Raw genomic sequence first — 26,588 nt, forward strand, 5'->3', positions numbered from 1 at the left:
GACCAAACCTCTGGAGCCAACAGAGGAGGGGGTTCGCTTTGAAGTTTTGGTGGCAAAGACCCTGCCTTTGATGTCAGCTAGGGGCGGAGCTGAGGTCCTCAGAGGAGATGCGAACAGTGACTTCTTGACAGCACCATCTTGAATTGTCCCAGTATGGTGTGCAAGAGGGTTGGGACAGAGGTGGAGAAGTGATGTGGCAACCTAGGATTGGCCAGTGGTACCTGGCTTATAGAATTTTCTACCTCCATTTAAATACTCTTGCACAAGGGAGAGAGAGTTGGAGTTGATCACTGGAACGGGACGGTGGCAGCAGCCACGGACAACTGGAAGGACAAGTCCCCTGATGCCCTAAAAGAATAAGGACTGATGTGGTGTATCACACTGGACCTAAATATCTTAGTGTAGTCGTCATACGGGATCCTTCACTGGCCTAAGGACCTTTGGTTGTCGACTGAAAATGTATGAGAGAAGCTACATTTCAATTACAGTGATACCAATTTGGCGCCACAAAAACAACAGAAAGAATGGTGTACAAACCGTGAAGGTTTATTAGCAGAATTTAGTAAAGTACAAGTCAGACAATTGGTAAGTCAATTTATTCAAAAAGAATATGTATCAATATGATTATGCATTCTAAATGTGTATATTATAAATAAACAGATGCAAAATATGACAGTGCACAGTACACAGAACAAGAAATATATTTCTGTAGTGTAGCTCCTATTTTCCCAATAGGCTCTGCGCATTGGAATAGTACCTACAGCAGTAAAGGCCTAGGCCAGACGTTAACTAGGTCTACTACTGTCGAAACTAGACTTAATTTTTGGGTTTGCCAGCTAAGCTCAGAGTTCGCTAGAAACTTTCTCGAATGTTCAAGGAAGGATGAACTCCCCTGATTAGACAAGAAGGGATTTAGTTTCTGACAACCATAGAACATGACAACTTTGCTCTCCCCTAATCAAGAGTCAATCTCGAGAGTCGTGTGAGCACAAGGCAATTATTTTACTCAGTCAGTACGTGCATTCTTAGTCTCATCAGAATGTAGAGAAAAGGAAGAGACGGGCGTGTTCAATAAAAGATGTTATTTATTGATCAGTCTCTTTTCTCGTACAAGAGAAATGGATCGATATTATTGCGATACTTATAGTTAAGTAAAGTGCATACATTAGAAGCAATAGTATAAAATAATACTGTAAAAACATTGATATGGTTTCTGAGCCATATGATGTTTAAAATGATTAAAATATATTTACATACACATATACATTTGACTAAACGTACTCAACTGGTGTTTCTAAATACGCCTACCCCGTGTACCTGACCTAAGTCTAATGCGTGGGCGGGAATAGAAAGTTACAGTTTAAGTTAAGTTTGTTTTTGCCAAGTGAATAACTAAAGAATTCTCTAGGAGGGGTTATTCAGTTCTGTACCTGGAATTTAGGATGAATGAGGAATGGTATCTCTTTCTCTGCTCTCGATATTCCAGGCTGCCTGCGAGGGCTGCCCAGAAGCGCCGGTGCTGGGTCTCTCGGCTTGAGATAGCAGCGCGTCTCTCAGCGCGTCAGGAAGGCGGGGCTGCTGCCTGCGGGGTCTGCTTCTGCTCTCGGCTTCGGCAAGTATGGCTGCTCCGTCTTGTCACCACGCGTGTGTTTGCATAGGGCAAGGTCGGCAATATTTATACCTTAAAGGTGCCGAGATTGACGTAAGGATGGACATAGGTACGTCAATAAAGATGTCATACGACTTGCTCGTTAGCACATTCTTTACTAAAGTTCTCTGTGAAATCAAAACAATGGCCGCACGGATTATCCAGGTTGTCATAGGTTTGATTTGTTATGAGAACGTCGTATGCCTTATCAGGGGCTGGAGGAATATCGCTTGTCTAATTAGATCTCAAGCGTTATGACCTAATCAGATAACACGTTCCTGTGCCGTAGTGTGACTGCGTCAGATAACGGTATCTGCATCATGGGGGATTTCTTGCCTCATGGGCTGACTGTTAGTTAACTAGCTAGTAAGTTTAACCAGAATAGGGTCAGGAATAGGGGGATCGAATCAGAACCTATAGAAATACACGACACCCACTCCACGCTAACTATGGTCATATCTACTAATCTATGCATAGTATAACATAGTACAACATACTATAGAGTATAGTGTATACCTTACCACCCCAAAATACATAAATGCATTTCGAAATTTTCAAATATACTGAAAAATTGCAGTCATATATATTGTATGCACTTAAGCTATGAATTAGATGCAAAAGTGAACACGCATTGTTATGCATTATTGATTGTTGGTATATGAGAAATACACATGAAATGGCTCTTAATATGGCTATACAGAAAAAAAGTCGAAACCATTTCATCACATAAAATCTATTGCGAACATACCAGCGGGCAGCTAAAGTCTATAAAGTCTATAAAGTATCTAAAATAGAAATCTTAGTTCTCTAGGAATAGTCTCTTACTTTAAGCAGAAAATCAGTGTCCCGGGAAAATATATAGAAAAATATTTTAGGGGCTTGCTGAAAAAAGTTGCTGTCCGTGAACTGGATTGTAATTGTTCATGTGACTTTATTTTTAAAGTTGAAGGCCGAATTCAGGGAACGCCGTGTGCGAGTTTACTCAAAAGTCTCTATTTCTGTTCCGGAGAGAACATCATATCATTCAGGCTTTCGAAAAAACTGTCAACAGCTTCATGGGAAAGTTCCACTAAGTCGGAAATAGGGGTAACCATGCATTCATGCGCATGATTGTCTCCATTGACATTCTGATTTGCATTGCTGACAGAAGGTCGTACCTGTTCGATGCTGCTTTCATCTTGAACTTCACTACTCTTCAATCGCAGTGGTGAAGATTCCAGGAATGCCGTCATCAGAATTGGCAGCCTTTGAGGGCAGCACAGTGCGTGAACCTTGGTAGGAACCAACAGTGTATCTGCATCCACCGGCGCATCCGATTGTAGCGTCAGACAGGTGTCTAACACGCATTCTTCTCCGCATAGCAGACACCTTAGTACAGGTAAAACACACCTTTGCCACATTGGTCGAAATGATAGAAACCAAGTCATGTTTAGGTCTCTAAGCCGGGATAGTCCCAGGATTTTTGATATCCGGTCCCGGTATCCAATGGCTAGGATCGTATCTTCCATTGTCGCGAGAGTTTGATCTGTGACATGGGTTGCCATAACGAAAAATAAGGACTAGGAATAGGATTCCTGCAATTAGTCCTAGGATCAGGGGAAGTCCGCCAAAAATCGAATGGACGAAGTCTGGAAAAATACCCAGTATGGCTTTGAATGGTGTTAATGCCATCGAAAATACTGTCTTAAATACCTTTGAGACCCCTGTGGTATCAGAAATATTTAAGATTTCGCTCAGGATTTCCGCGAAATGTACGGGGGAATTAGTTGATAATAATGTATGTATCTCTGCAGTCGTCCTTGCGACTTGTAGATCATACGTTTCTTTAGATGACGTGAGCCTTGTAGGCGTCTGAAGAAGCACTGTTTTCATTCTGCTTAAAGTGTCTATTCGAATAGAAGTAATTTTCAAACTGGGCCATGCCCTCGCCTCCCTGTCTGGAAAGGAGCTGGGGAACAAAGAACGTCCACAGCACTTGACCTTCGCCGTCGTAGTGACGAGATAAGGAGTCCCGGGCATAAGACTACAGCATCTGCGGTCTACAATAAGAATGTAACTCCCATTATAGAGTCTTTGAAAGAATGGTTCTATTTCAGTTGCAGGTGCGCCTTGCTGGTGACATGAAAGGTTGTATGAATTCCCTTCACAGGCTCCGTGCAAACTAATACCGTTACACAGAAGCGTGCCGCTTAGTGACATAGCACAATTGTTGCCACTAAGAAACACTTTCTGTCCTTTGTTACTGACACATGCATGTGAATAGGGCAGGTTCCACGTTGTTTTAAGGTACCCCTTTCCCAATTTCTCGTACATGCCAGCCTGTATATATTTTTGGCAGTATTGAAACCTGAAGGTTGAGATTGGAATATTTATGATTCCGTGGATTATCCATTCACTGACAGGTCGTTCTGACATTGTCAACGGTAATCTTTCTAGTTTTTCAATGCTCAAGATTGTATAATCAGCACCCTTCTGCGCCATACCGATTTGTCTATCAGTAAGGTTAAAGATTTGAAATAGTGACGTTGTGTTGATTAAACGCCAAGGCACATAGCCTGAACGCAGATTTTGTAACGTCTAGCCAAGCTGTACAATAGAACGCAATTGTGACTGACCATGTTGTAATAACAGTAAGTCTTGCGATAATATATCGATTGCTGAAGACACAATGCTGTCCAATGAAAAAATTCTGGAGGACAGAGTCATTAACCCATTGTCCACTACAGAAAGTGATTTTTCCAAATTAATACGGTCAATTTCCCGTATTCTTTCTGCTGTCTCAATTTGAGTAACCTTCCAGGCCTCATTGTATGCTGCATATACAGAGGCTGCTATGAAACGCTTTTGACGCTGTTTGCGTGGTCCCATTATGAAATCACGCAAGTCAGCACCATCAGTAAGTAAAGTTAGGTGTTGCTTAATTTCAGGCAGTGTGGAAGTTTGTAGCCATTGAAGGCATAATTTGCCCACACTGTAGGTTGTTATTATCCCTGGGTGATGTCTTTGGGGATATCTAGGGTCTGGCCTGTTCATTTTGAAACCCTGTGTTTTATTCAGGAATCTATCTTGACAGTTATTTGTATCTGTGGGCCAGATCAACCATTGTTTCCAATCAGGATGTGTTCTGTTTTGGTTAAGTATATGGTTTATGTCTATTTCTTCATCTGTTTCAGAGTTATTGCTAAACATTGTTGGCTTTGGAATAGACAGGTTAATTAAATCTTTGATTTTGGCTAAGCCAAGACAGGTGGTTTGTTGAACGGTGTCATTTAAAAATATCATTTGTTCTGGGATCATGCAGGCTCTAAACAAAGCTTCTATACCCTGTACTTGCCATTCTTTTGTACCCCAAACACTTTTTAAATCAACATGTTTGTTCCAATAATCAAATCCAAAAGTATTCATTTTTTCAAAGAAAGAATCTGAATATATCAATTTTGTGTTGGTTATCATGGTTTTCATCCCTGTCTTGTTTGACAATTTGTAATAAAATGTTTCAGCATTAGTTATGTTAAAACCTGAAAAATATGAATATTTGCCATACACGGTTCTAGAGCTCCCTTTTGGAGGTGTAGCACAATGTTCCCATTGATTAAAATTTAAAACATTTCTAGGTTGTGCAGATTTATGCAAGAGATGGTTACCATAATGGTTATAGCAGTACATGCTGTCATAATTTGTAGAACCCTGCAAATAATCATGTTTTGTAAATTTAGCAGACATTACTAAGTCAGACATCATATTGTTTATACTTTCAAAGTCCCAATCATCAGCAAATGAGTTTGGTTTTGCAAAGTCACTCAAGGAGATCTTGATTTGGTGTGGATATTTCAGGATCTCGACCGGACCATACATTTCATAGTCAGTGTTGTCCCAGGCTACCCCACCAGATATTGGAATTGCTGTGAAGTTGGCTGAAGAAAGTTCTGAAGAAAGTTCTCTTTTCTCGACGTGTGAAGATGTGTGTGGTTTGAGGACCAAGTTGATGTTCTGACTTGCTGTGTCCATTTTAGCATATTTTCCCTCAATGAAGCGTCCCAAGGTAAATACCATGATGAGCCAAAGTGTGAGGATAAATGCACCAAAACCCACCCAAAATTCAATCCATGGAGAAACCAGATATGTTTCTTTCAGTTGTTTCAAAGGTTCCTTCGCTTTGTCTTTAAAGGATTTTGATGATGGCTGTGTCTTTTGTTCGCTGAAGCCTTCAGAGGAATCATCGAAGTTGATGAAGTAACCGGATGCAGTTCTGTCAATTGTTCCAATTGGTTCAGGATTTTTGTTTCTCGCATTTTCACTTGGTACTTCTGTATAGATTGGTGTGTCTCTGCTAAATGTCTTTATTTGGGTTTTCAGAGGTCTAAGTTCTATTGCATTGTTGCATAGTCCTTGTTGTTCTTCTGTAGGCGTTTCGAATGTGATGAGCCTCTTTGATAGGACCTCTGTACTGGTAGCAAACCTTGGTGTTCTGCTACTTATTGGGAGTCCACTTGGCCTACTGTTGGTTATCGGCCACATGTTGTGGTTTTACCAGGTCGATGGATACAACTCGGTTCTCCTTTTTTCCAGCAAGTGGCGGTAGTACAACTGATCTTGTCCCGTTGACAGACAATACAGGAACTGCTTTTCTGTAAGAAGGCCCAAATTCCTTCTTTACCGCGATCTTCTCCCTGACTAGATCCCCGACTTTTGGAATCCAGACAGGTCTTGCTGGGACAGGTGGTGATTCTTCAGTGGTCGTTGGCTGTTCTTTCAACTGTATGTTGCTCAGGTCTTTTCTTGTTTTGTTTAAGTCCTGCAAAATAGCCAAACGGTCTTTGACATCAAAGCTCTTTTCTGTTACCACTGAAGTCTGACTATCAAGGTCAGAGATCAACATCCTAGTTCCGAATAATAATTCGTACGGACTGAATCCCTTCAGAGAATTTCTTGGCAAGTTATTTAGACTACGTTGGACACTTATTAGATGTTTGACCCACCCAGCTCCCGAACCTAATGTCCTTTCCATTATAGATTGCTTTCTGCCTTGGTTTTTTCTTTACACCATCCCATACCCTCAGGAAGGAAGTGAGAAGATTCCCGCTGGGCTGTGCTCATTTGGCCATTCTTTCCCCCCCCAGGCTGGTTTGCCTGAGTGAAAAAAAAATGGTCGAACGTAGCATGCTCTTAGCGTATATGCCATTTAGACTCGCAAATCTTGTATAACAGTCCGGACGTCAGCCGAGTGCTGTGGATCTACATTATAAGTGGAACTAGCCTGTGTATGTTAATCGCAAGCCATTCTTTTTGTTGGTAATATTATCTGCCTTGATACGACGAGGTATTAAACTGCTTCTCTCCCCACTGCGATCTCTGTTGCAGTTTGGGCAGTTTTTTACAAACATGGTGTAGTGCAGGCTCATGCCTGGCCACCAGTACCGTGATTGTAATTCTTCCAGAGAATCTTTTAATTTAAGGTGTCTGAGACCCTCGCCCATGTGTGCATCTGCGATTAACAAGTTTCTCCTGTCCATGTTTGGAATCACTCTATCCCCCACTCCAGGGATTCGAGCAAAAGGGACGGAGTTTGCATCGATTATGTATGTATAATTGAGTGGATAGTTGATCGGTAACGCTGAGCAGTCGCCTTTTGATGACGTTTTCACCGCCAGCAATGTTTCGCCGTCAATGTATTTTAATGTACGCTTTTTTCGATCTACGGGAGCCGGTTTACTGGCTGCCGCTGCGGCTGTTTCAGCCAATGAATTCCCTACAACGTGAACGCCATCACGCTGGTGACTCAGTGAGTGTGTCACGTGAGTCTTTGGTAGTTCTTTTTTCAAAAGAGCTACTTGTTCCCAGAGCAGTCTCTGCTTTATTGGTGCATCTGTGTCATCTTTGTAACCGTTCTGAATCCATTTCTGCAAATCCTTGTTATATGCTTTGACGCAGAAATATGAATCTGACACTATAAGTGTCGGGAATTCGCGATCCGCATTATCTAGCGCCATTTTCAAAGCTATTATTTCAGTTTGTAGTTCTGAATTAGTTTCTACTGAGTGTGATTTTGTTAATAGAGGTCTTAGTTTACCTCCGCGCCACACTTCTTTTGTAATCTCACATGTGGGATTGTATGCATGTTCTCCCCAAACGGAGGGTTGAGCATGTCCGTCTGTATAGATTACACAGGCGTAATGTCGTAGAGGCAGAATGTCGATTGGCAGAGGATACGTTTTTTCATATTTTAGATTTTTCAATTCTTCTAGTTCTGGATCAAAGAAGTAATATACTTTGTCCGTTGTGATTGAATTTACCCATTGTAACCATTCTGGATCCAATGTTGTTGTTGGTAAATTACACGGTGTTGTTAATGCCTCAAAGGCTGATTCTGCTGTTCTGACTGTGATATGTCTACCGTCAGCTATGTCTTTTTCTCTAGCTATTGCGGTTTGAACTGCTTGAACAATTTTTCCTTTGTTGCTGAATCTCTGTTCAGCTTTTGTGTACAAATGTGATTTGAATGCAATTGGTACCTTATCTCCCTCATTAGAGGTTAGGTATGTGAATCCGCATCTCCCTGGGATGACTCGGATCACAAGGTTGCGTGTATTATCACAGGTTTCTAATTTTGTTTTAATTAGCATGTCTGTTTGTAAGGATCTCAAAATTTCTGTGTGTGCTTGAGTCCAACTGGATCTTTTAAAGTCTGGTTTAATTAGATCGTAAAGGGGTTTGACCCTTTCTGCGTAATTTGCAATGTAAGTTCTTCCGAAATTTAGGAAGCCTAGAATTGACTGTAGGTTTTTTAGTGTTTTAGGAGCTTGGATTACGGCACATTTCTCTAGGAAATTGTCTGCCAGGCTTTTGCCTTCACTTGATAACTCATATCCTAAGAATAGGACCGTCAGATGGGCAATTCTGGACTTTTTGAAGTTGAATTTGTAACCCTCTGCAGCGAAACCAAGTATTATGGTGTTCACTCTTTTCAAGTGAGTTTCCAAGTCATCATCTGTTAAGTAAATGTCATCGACATAAGATAATGCTTCATCATCATATAGTTGTAGTAATTCTGTTACTCTCGCTGAGAATACCCCCGGGCTGTTCTTGTACCCCTGGGCTAACCGACAGAATTGTTTTTGAGTGCCATTTACTGAGAAAGCTGTTAAATATCTGCTCTCTGGTGCTATGTTTTGACAAAAGAATCCGTTGGAGATGTCCAAGGTTGTTTTGTATTTTTTGCGCACTATGTTATTCATTAGTGCAGCACTGTGTGAGTTTTGCACTGCAAAAGTTTTGCAACATGTGTTAAGGTGTCGGTAATCCAAAACTAGGCGATATGAATTGTCTGGTTTGGAGACCGGAAACAAAGGATTGTTCATTTGTGAGGTGCAAGTTTCAATCACCCCCTGGTATTCTAGCTGATCTAGTATTTCATTTACTTGTTTTTTAGCTTCTTGCTTAATTGGGTACTGCCTTTGTGCAGTAGGTTGTGATTTTAACTGGATTTTGTGAGGAGGAGAATCCTCATCCCATCCTACATGATTTTTATATAAAGCAGGTGCTAAGGCCACTGCCCACTTTCTAGCAAGTGTGTATTTTTTATGAATCGGTATTTGATTCGAGAAGGCAGGCATAATTACTTCTTCGCCATGAGGGCACTCCCTGACAAACTCCGGTGGCCAGTCTTTTTCAGCTAGAAGGATGTCATAGCCTTTGGATAGGTTATCCCAAAATAGTCCCCTTATTTTCCTAGTCTTATCTCCCTCTATACGTAATGTTATCTCGTATATTTTGTGGGGCTTGCTAACTCTGGTATCTGCAGTTTCCACTTGAAGGTATTCATTCGTGTCCACTGTCTCCAGATGATTCATAAGGACTTTGCGAGCTATGCTCACCTCTGCTGCGCTGTCTAGCATTGTCTGAGCCCATTCTCCGTTTTTCAGTTGTGTCCTCAGTATTCTCGGCATTGTTAACTACCTTGATACTGGCTACCTTCTTTTTTGGAAATTGTGATTTCTTTTTCAGTTGAGCAGGTTCCTTGTCTTTGGACTTGGCGTGCTCTTCTGATCGTCCTCTTCTTTCCGATTTCTGCGAGGAATTCTGAAAAGATTGAGACGGACGTGTATCAATGTCTTGATATCTATCAGGTTTTTTAATATTATCCCTATTTCTAAGGTTATATCTATTCCCAGAGGGTTCACTCTGAGGTGACCTTTGTCTCGGGTTTGGAGATTTCTCTCTTCGCCTAGGAGACCTTCCTCTGGACTGGAATTTCTTTTCTTTAGGATTGGATTGTTTATTTCCATCCCAGTTCTTTTTTGGTGAATTATTATTAAAAAATATTTTTTCTGGACTTGTAGTCAGTTGCGGTTTTACTGGTATTCCACCTAGACTATCTCTGCCTAGTTCTTCATAGGATTTTTCTATGATTCTGGCAATTTCAGCTGGTTGGTCTGCTATATCTGTCTCTTTTAACCTCTGGCGGATCGCCACGTTTGCTGCTTCACCTTTTATATTGGCTAATAATATAGCCGAGACCTGCTTGAAGTCTTTCAGTAATTTCATACCAAGAGTTAAAGCTGGTTCTGGACCGTATTCATCTTGAATTTGTTTTAGCACATCTGGTATTACCGAAATGGATGGAACACCGTGCGTTTTTGTGTAGATTGAAGCAAAGACTGTACCCCAAGTGTCACAGTCCTCAATGTGTGGTGCGATTCCCATTGGGAGACATATAGTCAGAATCCTGTGCTTTTCTAATGGGGTGGTGTCAGGAAACACCGCCTCTATTTGGGTGATTTTCTGTGCCAACCAGAATGGTATCTGTTCCCGTTTAGCTGGAACTTTACCTAGGCAGGATTGGATGTTCTGTGGTGTGATTTTATTTGTGTTCCCCTGGTGAGGGGTCAGCTGTGGAATTTTAATCGCTGGCTGAATTGTTGAAGTCCGCATTACATACTGAACTAATTGTCTGTGAATTTTTAGTAGTTGTTTTAGCTGTATTAATAGCTCTGGTGCAGTCATCTCGTCGATGTCTGGATGTGGTGTGTATCCGGCTAAGACCGGCCACGTTGCTCCTGGTCTTCCTAAAGGACCGAGCCTTGTAATGTGATTATTATGTTTTAGGGCGCCATCAAATAAGAGCAAATGCTCTTGGAATTTGAGTGGTACTTCCACCTCCTCGAAAGGAGTGTACGTTTCAGGAGGTTCCTCTACTTTGTAATAGTGGAAGTACTTTGTTACAGCATTTGCTGCTGGAAAATGTATCCATGTATAGTATACCTCTGTCTGCCGATATTCGTGTGCCTCAATTACGAATATGACTGTGCCACCTCTAGGTGTCAGTCCATTTTCTATAAGTTTTAAGGTTATAGATCTCCTTTTGGCGACCTGGATGAGTATTATATCCGGGTCTGCTGTTTGCATGGTAGCATCAGCATCTGCGAGTTCAGTTGCTAATCTAACTGCCTCTCTTTCATCATCACTCTCTGCCATTTTACAGACAGGATGGTATTATGTTTGTTTGCAGATCAGGTTTCTTTATGGAACAAAGATTAGATGCACAATATTTTGGAACTGTTTTATCCTTCAACGTTGACTAGACCAAGAACCATACATAGGAGTTCCCTCCTGCGAGGTTTTGGAGGATATAATAACCTTTCACCCACTCCAGACGTCTTTGGAGTATTTGGGAAAAGGGGTCTGAGTGAGAAAGCACGACTGAGTTACTCTAAATGACTTACGTTAGTTTTATCGCCCTTTCCAAACACGTTGGGCGCCATGTAGTGTAGCTCCTATTTTCCCAATAGGCTCTGCGCATTGGAATAGTACCTACAGCAGTAAAGGCCTAGGCCAGACGTTAACTAGGTCTACTACTGTCGAAACTAGACTTAATTTTTGGGTTTGCCAGCTAAGCTCAGAGTTCGCTAGAAACTTTCTCGAATGTTCAAGGAAGGATGAACTCCCCTGATTAGACAAGAAGGGATTTAGTTTCTGACAACCATAGAACATGACAACTTTGCTCTCCCCTAATCAAGAGTCAATCTCGAGAGTCGTGTGAGCACAAGGCAATTATTTTACTCAGTCAGTACGTGCATTCTTAGTCTCATCAGAATGTAGAGAAAAGGAAGAGACGGGCGTGTTCAATAAAAGATGTTATTTATTGATCAGTCTCTTTTCTCGTACAAGAGAAATGGATCGATATTATTGCGATACTTATAGTTAAGTAAAGTGCATACATTAGAAGCAATAGTATAAAATAATACTGTAAAAACATTGATATGGTTTCTGAGCCATATGATGTTTAAAATGATTAAAATATATTTACATACACATATACATTTGACTAAACGTACTCAACTGGTGTTTCTAAATACGCCTACCCCGTGTACCTGACCTAAGTCTAATGCGTGGGCGGGAATAGAAAGTTACAGTTTAAGTTAAGTTTGTTTTTGCCAAGTGAATAACTAAAGAATTCTCTAGGAGGGGTTATTCAGTTCTGTACCTGGAATTTAGGATGAATGAGGAATGGTATCTCTTTCTCTGCTCTCGATATTCCAGGCTGCCTGCGAGGGCTGCCCAGAAGCGCCGGTGCTGGGTCTCTCGGCTTGAGATAGCAGCGCGTCTCTCAGCGCGTCAGGAAGGCGGGGCTGCTGCCTGCGGGGTCTGCTTCTGCTCTCGGCTTCGGCAAGTATGGCTGCTCCGTCTTGTCACCACGCGTGTGTTTGCATAGGGCAAGGTCGGCAATATTTATACCTTAAAGGTGCCGAGATTGACGTAAGGATGGACATAGGTACGTCAATAAAGATGTCATACGACTTGCTCGTTAGCACATTCTTTACTAAAGTTCTCTGTGAAATCAAAACAATGGCCGCACGGATTATCCAGGTTGTCATAGGTTTGATTTGTTATGAGAACGTCGTATGCCTTATCAGGGGCTGGAGGAATATCGCTTGTCTAATTAGATCTCAAGCGTTATGACCTAATCAGATAACACGTTCCTGTGCCGTAGTGTGACTGCGTCAGATAACGGTATCTGCATCATGGGGGATTTCTTGCCTCATGGGCTGACTGTTAGTTAACTAGCTAGTAAGTTTAACCAGAATAGGGTCAGGAATAGGGGGATCGAATCAGAACCTATAGAAATACACGACATTTCTTCCATAAAGGAATTTCCCTATTCTAATTAAAGCATCGAAAGCGGCAAGGGAAAGTTTCAATGGAGAAAGTGTCAGCATCAAACCAACTAAGTTAAGGTTCAGGGGATAGCTCGAGTGTAAAGGATGAAGCCCAACACCCTGGGTAAGGGGAAATCAGCATAGCTTGATAAAGGTCTTCTCTCAGCGAAGACAGGGCAGGATCTGCCACTCTATTCTAAGGAACACACAATTAAAACGCAATAGAATGTTCTGGAAGCTTCATCCTATTAACTCCCTCTGGATGGTCCAATCAGGATACGATATTCTTTGGGAGCAAGTCTACTACATGAGTTCCCAGCCTTAAACAAATAGGAATACAGCTGCACAGCCTTTAACTTAGCAACAATTCGGTCTGTCTGGTACAGGAGACTCTCTCCCATCCCCGTGCATTGCATGTCCACGGCCAAGTTTCAATTAGACTGTCTAATCTAACAGTTCCCCACGATAAACTATAAGACTTTTCTAGCTAAAGATGGCTCTTTGATAAACACCTTTTGAGGTGGGAAACCTTGAAACTTGCAATGCATTTTATAATGAAATAATTTGAGGGTCTTGGGTCTAGGTACAAATCATTTCAACATAAAGAGAAAAAAGATGGCGGCCAACAGGGTACTATTATTATGAGCAAATACATTGATTATAGTGGTTATATATGTGTGGCTATCACTACGAGTAAATGCAGCCACCTACCATCACTTTCGGTAGTGCAGTGCACACAAATTAATATTGTTATCACACAATGAGCATGATTAATGTATGAATGTATGGAGCACTGTAATATGCTGCTCTAGGACTCTGCCCACAGTTGACCCCAGGCCCAGTGGGTCTCTCCAAGACCAGGCAAGCTGGTTCCTTTACACCCCTAAGGACAGTGCACCCACGTAAGGCCAGGAATCCTACTGAACATGTTCCTGGTGGCTGGAGCCTGCCATCAGGAGTATAAACTGAGCACAAAATGGTTGAAATCATCCCATCAGAGCCTAAGTTATGGTGTTTTAAAGCATTTTACCTTTGAACCCACATGAGGAAAAAGAGAGCATGTGGAGTTCCACCACTGTTTCCTTCCATAATCAGTGCCTAGGTTTCGGCGCAAGTGCATTATTTGTTAAGGAGCTCAGGGGGTGCCTGTGTACCACCTCATAGCTCTCCATTACCCAGGGACTTCATCCCCCGGGTCAGTTATTCAATTAAGGGGGCCCAGGACCCTAACTCCTGACACGAAGAAGGTAGAGCACCATTGCACCCCAATGACACTGGCCTTAACCCCGCTTCCCGTGCCCATGCCTGGTGGGTGCGGGGCAGCCACCACCACCACAATACCCCCCACCCACGGTGCCTGAAGAGAGGAGATTGCTAGCAGCAAGGAGAAAGCCGCCCAGTTTGAGAGGCATCTGGACATCACTGGAGTGAGTTCTTGGCACTGCCCCAATGTGGGGTCCTGCAATAAAAAGTAAAGCGGCTCTCCCGAACAGCGGGAGAGCTGCCCATAAAATATTCACTATTTCCCGAATGAGAGCACACTGTAATGCTCTATGGGCCTTTTTGGCTTGTAATGGCCCCATGGGCCCCACCAACCTGAATTTTGAGGATGAGGTGGGTTTGAAGGGAGTGCAGCAGTCACCCTCCAAATGAACTGGTAAACTGACCCTACATTTCTAGGGTCTTGGAATACATGAATACCAGAATTTTCATCACTGTTTGTAAGAATTTCCTAAGGCTGAAGCTTTGGTCTTCCGCTGGCAGTGTGCTCGCTCTCTAGGGGTTTGTTATATCGCCTGAGAGTGTATAAAAAGACACAGACACCTTTTATGTTCATTTTAAATTCTTCATTGATAATATCATGCTTACAGTGATTTTTGATCAGTGTTGAAATGCTTCATGAACATACATTTTTTTTGTCTGATCTGTTTATTGATTTTTGGCAGTAAAAAAAGTCACATTTCGCTTGTATACCACATACATAAATGCCGCATGAGTCCCAGTCTCACTCCGGAGAGTCCCCTCAGCAGTCCCTACAGCTTTTACTATTACTACAGTGTACATATATAAACATTCATATGCAACAGTCCATCTGCGTAAATCGACTGCATCTCTATAAGTGCCATAAATCCAATAACATTTATAGGCTCAATCATATAATCGTTGTGTACATGTTTACTCACGGAGTACTTGGCTGAGCCCAATGCTCATACCCCTCAATATGTCAATTGTGTACATGTGAGCAGCTACAAGATGTTATTATCACCAGCATCAAACATATTATGAAAGAACATGCAATTTATAACCCATCATCAATAAAGAACGTTACCCAACTTCAGGCAATTACGTACTCAGTAGCCACCCCCACCCTCCCCACCCCAAGACACCCACCTCCCTCCTCTCAATTGCAGTAAAATCCTCATTACAATATCCTGACATTCCATTAAGTGTGAATACATACACATATGCATACACACAGCATATCATCCCTTTTTATTTCATCCGATTCAGCCTTTTCCCAGTTCTCTCAGCTACCCTCCTGGTCTTCTGTCTGAGAGTGATCTTCTACCGGGTCAGGGGATATAGTCATTTATAAGGGCACTAAGATCGAGTTCCAACTATTGGCAATGGGAAATTTATGCAGCCCCAAGGTGTCCTCCCTCCAGAGGGATACCGTCGCTGCCCTTGCCCAGTTAAGTAAAGAGCAGGCCCGGCCCAAGCTATTAGCGGTGGCGGGTCTTTGGATTTCCACCGTTTCATTATCAGCCTCTTAGATACCACCAACCCCAGGTCTATAAAGCCACTAGTGGCTCTGTGCTGCATGTTTCGTGTGAACAATCCTAATATACATGTTTTCCCATGTGTTCGCAAGGTATCTGTCTGTGCAAGTGACTGTTATATCACTTCCTCCCAATATTGCCCTAATTTGACCCCAGACCACAGCATATGGACGATATCTATAGTGTAACAGGAGCATCTGGGACATTGCGAATCATTTTTATTAAAGAAGCGGTTGATTTTCTCTGGAGTTAAGTATGCACGATATACTATGTAGTATTGAATCAATTTAAATCTGCCATTGCGAGGGACCAAGGCGGGACTTGCCAGAATTACTTTCCATTCTGCATCTGTACATGGGCGGCCTAAGTCAAGTTCCCACTTCGTACGCAACGGCACGAGGTCTGTTGCTGTGTGAATGTGAAGCGCACCAGCGAGTGAGATGCCTGCGCTTACCCATGACATGTATATATTGGAGCACTAGATTGGATGCTGGTTCCTGTGTAATGTCTCCCCAGCTACGCTGTAGTAAGTTCAACCATGATGCATGCATGAGGAGGTGTCCTGGAGGTATTCCAGCCTCTAGCGCAATATCCACGTATGCTATGAGTGTGCCATCTAGGTACAGGTCACCCAAGCTATGCAGACCCGCCACGTACCAGGCAAATTGTTTTGAGTGGACTCCTAATTCCTGTTTTAATCTGCACATAGACGGGTGACCCACTTCACACACATATACACTTCTTTTTTAGGCACCTCACTCCCACTGCACCAATATGGCATGGAATAAAAGATCTCCGCCAAAGAGACCCTCATAGGGTGCCCGTCAGGTATTGCAGCGCCGACCTGACGAGGAGCACACCCTATGATGAAGCATCGGCTCTATGGCCAGAAAAAAGAGAAGGGGAGAGAAAGGGCAACCTTGTCTGGTGCCCCTTCACACCATTATAGGTTGCAATATCATGCGTCCCGCCTTAACCCTCATGACTGGGTTGTTGTATAGGAGCTTTACCAGACTGATAAACTAGGAGCCCAGTCCATATCTGACCAGAAAATTGAAGATAAAGGGTCATTTCACGGTGTTGAATGCCTTCTCCAAATTGAGCACCATACAGCCGGAACTGGGCCAGGCCTGTGAGGCGTAGTGCATAACTTGGAACAATTAGTTATAGGAAACAAGGGAACCCGAAGGTAGTACACTAGGGACCTTGGGCGTTTAACTTATTACAAACAACAGTGGGCCCTAGTAGTTTGGGTGATCAGGGTAAGAATAGACACAAACTGGAATAGTATTTATGTCCTTTGTCCAGCCGGACAGGAATTTCTTTGGCGATGCACACAATCAGAAAGTAATGTCAAGGGGGCACAGCCTGTGACCTACAGTGAACAAGACAAAACAACAAGTATAGGCAAGAGCGAGCAAATCGGTCTGTATACTTATGATCAGTGAACAGACTTTATTGTAGTTTGAGTGACCATTGTACATAGTATTCACAAGCATATTCAGTACATATGATCCTATTTTGTCGACGACGTTTCGATGCCGAAAAACAAGATAAATGGCATCATCTTCCGGACAATTATATAAATCATGTTTGTCTTGGAATTATAAACAATTGCCTTTCATGCTACATACAAATGACATTAGTGGGAAAAATGAGGGAGAGAAGGGAAAACAAACAATGTAATTACGTGGCCAGGCATGTTTAAAACACAAAACACACAAGGTGGTGCATTTTACTATTCGCACCTCAAGGACCGTTCTTTTCTGGCATGCTTAGTTGCTGGAGCAACGATGTCAAACTGTGCACTTAAACATCGGTGCAGTGAGTTCGGCGCAGACGGCGAAAAAGGAAGAAGAAGTGATGGCGCAGTGCGAAATTGTGTTGGAATTAAAAAGCCCGAGTTCCAAATGGGAACCAGTTCAGAGAAGGGGCGATTAAAAAAACAAAACGTTGCATATGGCGTAGTGCGAGACAGTATCCAGAATAGAAGTGAGAGGGTCCAGTTCTGTGGTACTGATATTTCAGGTACAAACTTGGAATGGTATCACTCATGGCCTCATTATTTTCATTTATGGAGACCATACATGCTGAGCTGTAGTCACACATCCCATTCAGGCTGAGTAGGCAGACATGTGCCTGAGCAGAGCATTGTGTGTAAGGTGCTCAGACATATTACCTGGGGATCAGTGGTGACATTACCGACAAGTGAGGATGGACAAATTGCACTAGTACATCGTGTTAGGTGTTCAAGTGTTAAGTGTTCAAGCAACAGGGTCTCATGGTAGTTGTAGTCATTTCAACCTCTCTTACCCCACACTTGACCAAATGTTAACTGCCTCTGAGATGAACCTCAGTAGTCACATGTCTGACAAGTGAGTAAGGACAAACAACAGTGGTGCTTCCTATTAAGTGTTCAAGCAACAGGGCCTTGTAGTAGCTGTAGTCATTTCAACCTCTCCTACCCCACACTTGACCAATGGTTAACTGCCTCTGAGGTGATCCTCAGTAGTCACATGGCTGACAAGTGAGTGAGTACAAACAATAGTGGTGCCTCCCAATAATTGTTCAAGCAACAGGGCTTCATGGTAGCTGTAGTCATTTCAACCTCTCCTACCCCATACTTGACCAATGGTTAATTGCTTGTGAGGTGAACATCAGTCGTCACATGGCTGACAAGTGAGTATAGACAAAATGCACTAGTAAGTCTGTTTACCTCTTTCCTGCTACTAACCTTTGCCCTAACCTGTCCTTGCCCTAGTCCCCACCCTGTTTACCTGTGCATTTCCTGCGTCATTTGAGAGCTAGCTTTTTTGTCTGATGCCTGAAATGAATTAAATGAAATAAAACGTATAATGCGCGACTTTGCCCGAAGGCGTCAAGGCACCTACAAAAGAAAAACAGAGGGCAGAAACAAAGAGCTAGGGGTAAGCTTTGACAAAGAGCCATGTCTTCAGGGCCTTTCTAAAAGTTTGTATTGAAGGCAGCATCCTGATTTCTAAGGGAACATTATTCCACCATCTGGGAGCAAGATTGGAAAAGGCTCTGCCTCCCCACTTAGCTCTTCGCACTCGGGGAGCTGTAAGGAGAACCTTCATTGAGGAACGGAGGTTCCTGGCGGGGACATAGGGAATCAAGAGGTCTTTTACTCCTCCAGTCTCTTTTCTATTCAGGGCTCGGAACACCAGACAAAGCACTTTAAAGGAAATCCTGGCATCAATTGGAAGCCAGTGCAGGGATTTCCTGGCGAGGGTGGCTGACGACCTCCTAGGTCGTTCGAGTACGAACTTCGCCGTTGCATTTTGCACCGATTGAAGTCTTTGCAACAGGCCTTTATTAGCTCCCGCGTATAGGGCATTACAATAATCAAGCCGAGATACTATCAGTGCTACCACAGTTTGTTTCCGGGCTTGCACAGACAGGTAATGCTTGATTTTCCGCAAAATTCCGATAATGCCCCAACAAGTGGAGATGGTCCTTTTTACTTGAAGACCCATGTCAAGGGCCGGATCGATCAAGACCCCCAGATTTCGTGCCACGAGGGTTGGAGCCGGACAAGTCCCCAGAGATACGGGCCACCATTCCGTCGACCAGATGTCTTCCTTCTCGCCGAACACAAGGATCTCCGTCTTGTTGCCGTTTAGCCTCAATGAATTGCCAATCATCCATTGCGCGACTGCCTCCATACAGTGTCTAAACTTGGAGGCAGAAGAGCTAACAGGCTGGGCGAGAGACAGCAAGATCTGAGTGTCGTCGGCGTAGGAGACTACCTCCATCCCAAAAGATCTAAAAAGCCTGGCCAGGGGGGTCACATAGATGTTGAACAGGGTCGGGCTTAACGCCGACCCTTGTGGGACCCCCCACTTCACCGGTAGGGATGGAGATAGGAACTCCCCCAGCTTCACTCTCTGTTCCCTCTGGTCCAGGAAGGAGGCCAACAAACTTAAAGTGGGCCCCTCCACCCCTATCTCCCACAGTCGAGATGTTAAGACAAGGGGAGACATGGTATCAAACGCAGCTGTGAGATCTAACAGGATTAGCAAAGTACTCCCACCCTTATCGACTGTGGTGCGGATGTTATCGAGCACCACAGTCAGGGCCGATTCCGTGCTGTGAGCCTTTCGAAATCCATGCTGCGAATGATCCAAAAGACCAGAGGTTTCCAGAAAGGATGAAAGATGCTGGTTAAGATGGATTTCCAGCATCTTTGCTGGGGCTGGAAGCAATGAAATGGGGCGAAAGTTTTTAAGAACCTCCGGGTCCAGCCTGATGGAGCTACCTGGTTTAGCTATAGGGGTGACAGGTCGGGGTTTCCCTCCTTGGATGTCACCTACCCAGTCAGTCTTTAGCCAGACTTCCTTTCGTCTCTCTTGTCGTCTCTTCCCGCTTCCTCCCTCTATTTATATCTCTACCTCTCTCCTCTCTCAATGTATTGAGACTGAACTAGTTTGTCTGATGCCCGATGGAGCTACCTGGTTTAGCTATAGTGGAGATGGTCCGTGGATTCCCTCCTTGGTCGTCACCTACCCAGTCGGTCTTTAGACAGATTTCTTTTCGTCTCTCCTTGTTGTCTCTTCCCCTATCCTCCCTTTCTCACCTGCCCTGTTCCCTCCCCTCTACGCTCCAGCTATTTTTCCCCCCATGTTATTTAAATGTTTCCCATTGAGACCTAGCTATTTGGCCAAAGCCCGGTGGAGCTGCCTGATAGCTATAGAGGAGATGGTTTTTGGGACTTCCCCCTCGACCGTCACCTACCCAGCCGGTCTTTGGGCAGACTTTCCTTCGTCTTTCTGCCGTATCTCCCTCCCATCCTGTTTTTCTGCGAACCTCTGTCCCCGACACTTGAGACCGAACTTCTTTGTCTGATGCCTGATGGAGCTACCTGGTTTAGCTATAGGGGAGATGGACCGTGGATTCCCTCCTAGGTCGTCACCTACCCAGTCGGTCTTTAGACAGACTTCCTCTTGTCTCTACGGTTGTCTCTTCCCTTACCCTCACACTCTCACCTCACCTACCCCCCACTCCTTTTCTCTCTCCTTTCTCTCCTCTTCTACTGTATTGCTGATTGTTTGATGTAATGTGTAATTGTTGATTTTTTTCTGTTATACTGTTAATACCACATTGTTTCACTTCCTTCGTCCCTCCTGTCGTCTCCTCCCGCATCCTCCCTCTATTTATGTCTCTCCTTCTCCCCTCTCTCAATGTACTGAGACTGAACTTTTTTGTCTGATGCCCAATGGAGCTACCTGGTTTAGCTATAGGTGAGATGGGCCGTGGATTCCCTCCTTCGTCTTCACCTACCCAGTCGGTCTTTAGACAGACTTCTTTTCGCCTCTCCGTATTGTCTCTTCCCTTTTCCTCCCTCTCTCACCTCCCCGGCCCCCTCCACTACTTCTCGCTCTCCTTTCTCTCCTCTCCTAATTGTATTGCCTATGTTTTTTTTTGGGGGGGGGGGGATTTATTGTGTAATTGTTGTACTTTTTATGTTACATTGTTGATTCTCATGTAAAGCGCTCTGATACCTCCGGGTCTAGCCAGCGCTATATAAAACTCTTTAAATAAATAAATAAATAAAACAACAGACCTCATGATAGTTATAGTAATTTCAACCTCTCCTACCCCACACTTGACCAGTGGTTAACTGCCTGTGAGTTGAACCTCTAAGTAGTCACATGGATGACAAGTGAGTAAGGACAAACAACAGTAGTACCTCCTGTTAAGTGTTCAAGCAACAGAGCCTCATGGTAGTTGTCGTTTCAATTTCCACTTGCCAACAGTAGCAAAACTAGTTTGTTTTACATAGCTGTTTGCAAAATGGAGTTGTGGTGGGCTATTTTGTTAGACATTTGCATATATAATGGGTCCTGTGATGATGATTTGATGGTAATGCACCTATAGACAGCATTTCTTCACGTGGGATGTGATGGAGGTTGATACATGTGAACGTATGTGCAGGGTTACTGATTGTAACTGGCAGTCACACATTTCTGATACTTTGGCTACTGCATACAGGAAAAGTGGATGAGAAACACGATAGCTGAGATGTGTGCAAACAGAACATTGATATGTTGTGACAGTTGGTGTGGTGTTACTTACCAGTCTCCACTCCCCCAGGTATTCCTCTCAAGCCCTCAAAATGCAGGATGGCGTGCAACTTCTCCTTTGTGGTGAGTTCTACTGGTGGGCTGGGAGGACCACCTCCAGTCTTCTGGGCCGCAAGGTGTTGCCTGGAGACCAGGTTCTTCACCCTCCCCTTTATTACGTTCTACCTCTTCCTGATATCCTCCTTTGTGTGCAGGTTGGTTACTACAGCATTCACTTTGTTGACTACCCTGTCCCACATTTCATTCTTCCTAGTGAAGGAGGTTTGTTGGACTTGGGCTCCAAAAATGTGTGGCTCTACTCAAATGATTTCATCCACCATCACTGTCAAATCGGTGTCAGAAAAACTTGGAATTTTGGCCGGTGACATGTTAAATAAATAAAGTGAGTAAGAGGGACATAAACGAAAAATGCAGTGAAAAAAGGAAATATGTAGAAAAAAAGTGCATGGAGTGTGTGAGATTGGATTGTGTGAAAAGGGTTGCCTAATGTGACCACTAATCCTGCTCGTAATTGCTGTGCTGCAGTATAAAGGCCAAGGATCATGGTCTGTGATGGGGTGTGTTTTATATATTGTGATTTGAAGGTGTGTCCACTTAGGCAATGGCCATCAGCTGTGTTGTTTTTTCTGCATCCAGTTTGCACTGTTGTGATGCCTTGCGGTAGCAGCAGCACGCCGGTCTAGCACCGTTGTGAAACCGCAGACAAGGAACTGCCAGTACAGGAGTTTCATCGTAATATGCTTGGTGGTGGTACCATAGCTCTGATGGCCTCGGAGTTACTATCGGCAACATTTCCGACTGTTGTGGCCCATGCGAAGTCCAGTCTGACTGCCGCAGCCCATACAGAGAGCACTCCGATTGCTGCGGTTCGGCCAGCTGCCTCGTAATACAGCGTGTGTAAGTTTTCGGCCTCGGCAGTTAGAATCGGACTGCTGCAAAGGTGGTCGGATGGTCGGTTCGCCCAACGTTATCAGCCCCTTAGTGTCTAGTTTTCACCTGGATGAGGATATTATTTCCCTCTACTTCATCCCAATATTAATTTATTAGATGCTCACTGGCCATTATCACTCTATGTTTCTCGCACAGCAAAGTTCAAAAAGGTACAGTTTCTGTTCATAACCTTTGGCTCTTCAATTAAAGCATTTTGACCATCTTTTGCTACCTTAAGTAGATTTATAAAACAAACTGTGTCGTTAGCTCATTAAATGAATGGTTTAGTCCTGCATAATTCAGTTCAGTGCATGTCATCAAGTGGAGTGCCTAACTCTTGGGCAGCATGCCAGAGAGAATCCCTTAAAGATGAATGTAATGCTGGCACATGGGTTTCCCCAGGCCCTTTTATTTTTAATTTGTTTATTGGCATTTATAAAAAATACTTAAGATCATTGTTCATATGCATATAGCCTGATGATACAAGAAAACGAAACAATTATATCATAACAGATAAAACAAAACCAAAGCAGAGGCAACACAGTCCGAACATGCATTAATGTGAGATTCTAGATTTGAAATAGTGAAAACCGACATACTTATTTCTATATGATTTGCATAGCGTTGTCAGAGGCTCTACATGAAAGGTGACACATTTCCGTTACAGTAGATACAATTTAAGACTACTCGTTACTCATTAGATGTTGTTGGATCACTTTCACGAACAGGTGAATCAACTTGGGTAGGGGCCTTATTTAAATCAGCTAGCCAGACAAGGAATGGTTCCCAGATGTCTTTGGGCCTGGATGCTTGTGGTAGTAATTCCTAGTATATGCTCAGTTGCTCCTGACAGAATGTAACATCTAAAACCCAGGTTTTAATGTTGGGGGGTTTGCGTGTACCCCAGTTCATCGTGACTCTGTGCTTGGCTAGCAGTAGGAGCATAGCGAGCAATCTGCGGTGACCGATTGGGGCCTCTTTAACGTATCCCAAAAGGCCTACTTTAGGTGATGGTGACATGTTAGTCTCCAAAGTCCGCAAGCCCTTTTGATTCACATTACAGATTACAGTTGGAATGATCTAAACCCACTGTTTTTGGTTCAAGTGTTCTGTCTGAAGGTTTTGAATAAGTGAGTTAGTAAATAAACATTGTGTTCCATATATTACTTTGCGTCATCTTTATTTATAGCACTGTTATAGGAAGGGAGTATAGCTTGAGTGCATCCTCATTATTACAGACTGGGACAAGGAATACAGATGAGGAGTTAATGCTCAGATTACTTACCGGTAATCTGCAATACTTCGAGTCATGGTCTTCCTCGCTACTACCCTACATATCCTACATGCCCTCCCTCACTTGTTCTTTACTCAGCTTATAAATTTCATCAAAAGGTTTGGTATTCCAGGATTTTCAGGGGGTTAGTTCCTCATTGTATCTATGTGCTGGGGGCAGGGTTTTGTCAACCCAAAGCCAAGACCAGCATTTTATAGCTTTTCAAGGAACTTAACAGGGTCTGTTGCCTTATTAGTAAGTGCTGTGGTGAGGAATACCATTACTCAGAGTAATGAATATTACCAGTAAGTAATCAGAGCATTACAAAACCCAGACCTATTAACTTTGCTTGTTTATGCGTAAAGTGCCACACATCATACTGTTGCATATTGTCTCAGGTACTATCTTATCGTATTGGATTTAGAGGGCCAGATGTACGACTCTATTTTGCATACGCAAACGGGATTGCGACCCGTTTGCGCATGCAAAATGTGAAAGGGCTATGTACAATTCCTAAAAAGTGAGTCACAATTTATTTGCGACTTGCAATTTAAGAATTGCGAGTCACTGTTAGGAAGGGGCGTTCCCTTCCTAATAGTGACCGCAACCCCATGTATAAATGTTTTGCAAACACAATTGCGGGCCCAAAACATTAGCAAATTACCACTCTCTTCAAGAGGCTGGTTATGCAGTCTCAATTTGGAAGGGGACCCCTTCCACTTTTGACCCCTTCCACTTTGTGACTGTCTCTTAAAATATTTGTTAAGGGCAGGCAGTGGTCCCCCACTACCTACCCTTAAAAAATGAAAACAAAAACGTTTAATTGTTTTTGTTTTAAATGCATCCCGTTTTCCTTTAAGGAAAACGGTCTGCATTTAAAAACAAAACTGCTTTATTTAGAAGCAATCACAGACATGGTGATCTGCTGAGCCCAGCAGACCACCATCCCAGGGAGGGCCTGTCTTTCCCAATGGGCTCGCGAATTGCGAGAGGCTCATTAATTTTCATGAGCCTCGATCACAAACAGTGTTAAACACATGCCAAATAGTGCCTCGCAAATTGCGAGTCGCAAATGAGTCGCAATATGCGAGGTGCTACTTTGCCCATCGTACATCTGGCCCTAAATGTTTTGTGTTGTAGAATCTGTAACGTAAGAGTATGACTGTAACAACAAATTAACTTTTTCCTTATTACAGAGTTCAGGATTCTTTGCTGCAAGGGATTTTTATTTCTTCTCTTTCTATGGTTATGTTTTCTAAAATCAATTCAAAGTTGGCATGAAACATATTGTTTGCTCATACCCCTAAAAGCTCTCCCTGCTAGTGCACATAATCCACAAAATACCCACATTTGGCTTTTTAAATTGTCACCTGAAAGGTAATTTTTTTCTTCTCTAGATCCTTCTGGCAGTTTTTTGGCGGAAGAAGATTATATTAATCTAACATGTTCAACATGGCCGGAAAAGCCAGGCATATACATGAGGAAAAATTAAATGTTTGAATCCCTGTCTGATGAACATTTCCAGTGGTACGAAATGTAGATTGTTAAATAAGAGATGTAAACATTTAAGTTGAAAACCAACATTAGTTTCAAAATGTTGAGTAGTGTATTTATAACTTTAGTTTACATCGATTTTTACTTTCACATGCAAAAAGAGAAACCCCTATGAACCATCATTTCTAGAAGGTGCAAAGGAAAGTTTTATGTCATGTACACTAAAAACTGTAATGAAATAAGTTGTTGAAATAATGAGAGAACCAGTTACATTTAATAAACATTTGTATCTGTTTCATGCGACTAGAATCTTTGACCTGTTGGATTCTGTGACATGTTTGTTGGTTTTATGTGAGTGAGATTAGACGTTGACATAGGTCACACTTCAAACAAAGCTGAATCTTGGCACCATGCTACGTTAAGGTGTGAACCTGAAGAGCAACCTTTTTGGGATATTTGCTAGAGGTTTTCAGTTGGGAAGCGTGTCACATTCCATTGCTTGCAGTGTGATTATCTGAAACAGGAACGCTTTATCATGATGTTAATAAGACTCTTCAGAAATGACTCGTGTACAATGTTACAAAGTGCTTCGTTTGTTGCACTTTTTCAGCTGTGCCTTGGCAGATGTATTGTCTATGTTACACCCCTTTGAGGCAACTCCTCCATCCCGTTTACGTGTTCTTTCAACCATCTCCCTTAGGCATCCTCCTTCCCCCTAAGATTATCCATCCTCCCGTCCTATGTATCTGATATTTCTAGCTGCAGATCCCTTACCTTAGAATGTTCGCCAGGTGTCAGACAGGATCCAGATTTTTTTTAGAGCAGTCCCTTTGCACACTAGTAAGTGGTGTTCATTGGCTCCACATGGGCGTCATTTGCGCTAGAAGTGATGTGCATGCTGCCTTATAGGCGCCACCCCACTGCACTGACCTCAGTTACTTCTTTTCTGCACCATCAGCACAGATCCGGCTTTAGCTCTCCTTAGTAATTTATTTTGTGTTTTTTCCACACTTTTGTTGACACTTCGCCCAGTCTGCCTTTTTCTCCAATTTTTGGGGAATTTGTCATCAAAAAACCTGTAGGTTTGGAGCCTTGTGGTGCCTGCCACAGACAAATGACTGTGACAGACCACCAATTGGTTTGCCTTTCGTGCCTGAAGCCAGATCGCAACTCCAGGGCCTGTACAGAGTGCATGATCATGCT

At 43.1% G+C, this 26,588-nt stretch overlaps 1 protein-coding gene across 8 annotated transcripts in view; it reads left to right on the plus strand.

Moving 5' to 3' along the window:
* Nucleotides 1-25,675, plus strand: part of MAJIN (membrane anchored junction protein) — an 801,090-nt gene extending 775,415 nt beyond the window's left edge. For all 8 annotated transcript variants that reach the window (XM_078660571.1, XM_078660573.1, XM_078660568.1 and 5 more), the window contains one exon: nt 25,289-25,675. In XM_078660571.1, coding sequence (XP_078516697.1) covers nt 25,289-25,328 — 40 coding nt within the window. In that variant the 3' untranslated portion in view covers nt 25,329-25,675. The remainder of the gene's footprint in view (nt 1-25,288) is intronic.
* The last annotated feature ends 913 nt before the right edge of the window (nt 25,676-26,588 follow it).

The sequence above is a fragment of the Lissotriton helveticus genome, chromosome 9 (assembly GCF_964261635.1).
Source record: "Lissotriton helveticus chromosome 9, aLisHel1.1, whole genome shotgun sequence".
Lineage (NCBI taxonomy): Eukaryota > Metazoa > Chordata > Amphibia > Caudata > Salamandridae > Lissotriton > Lissotriton helveticus.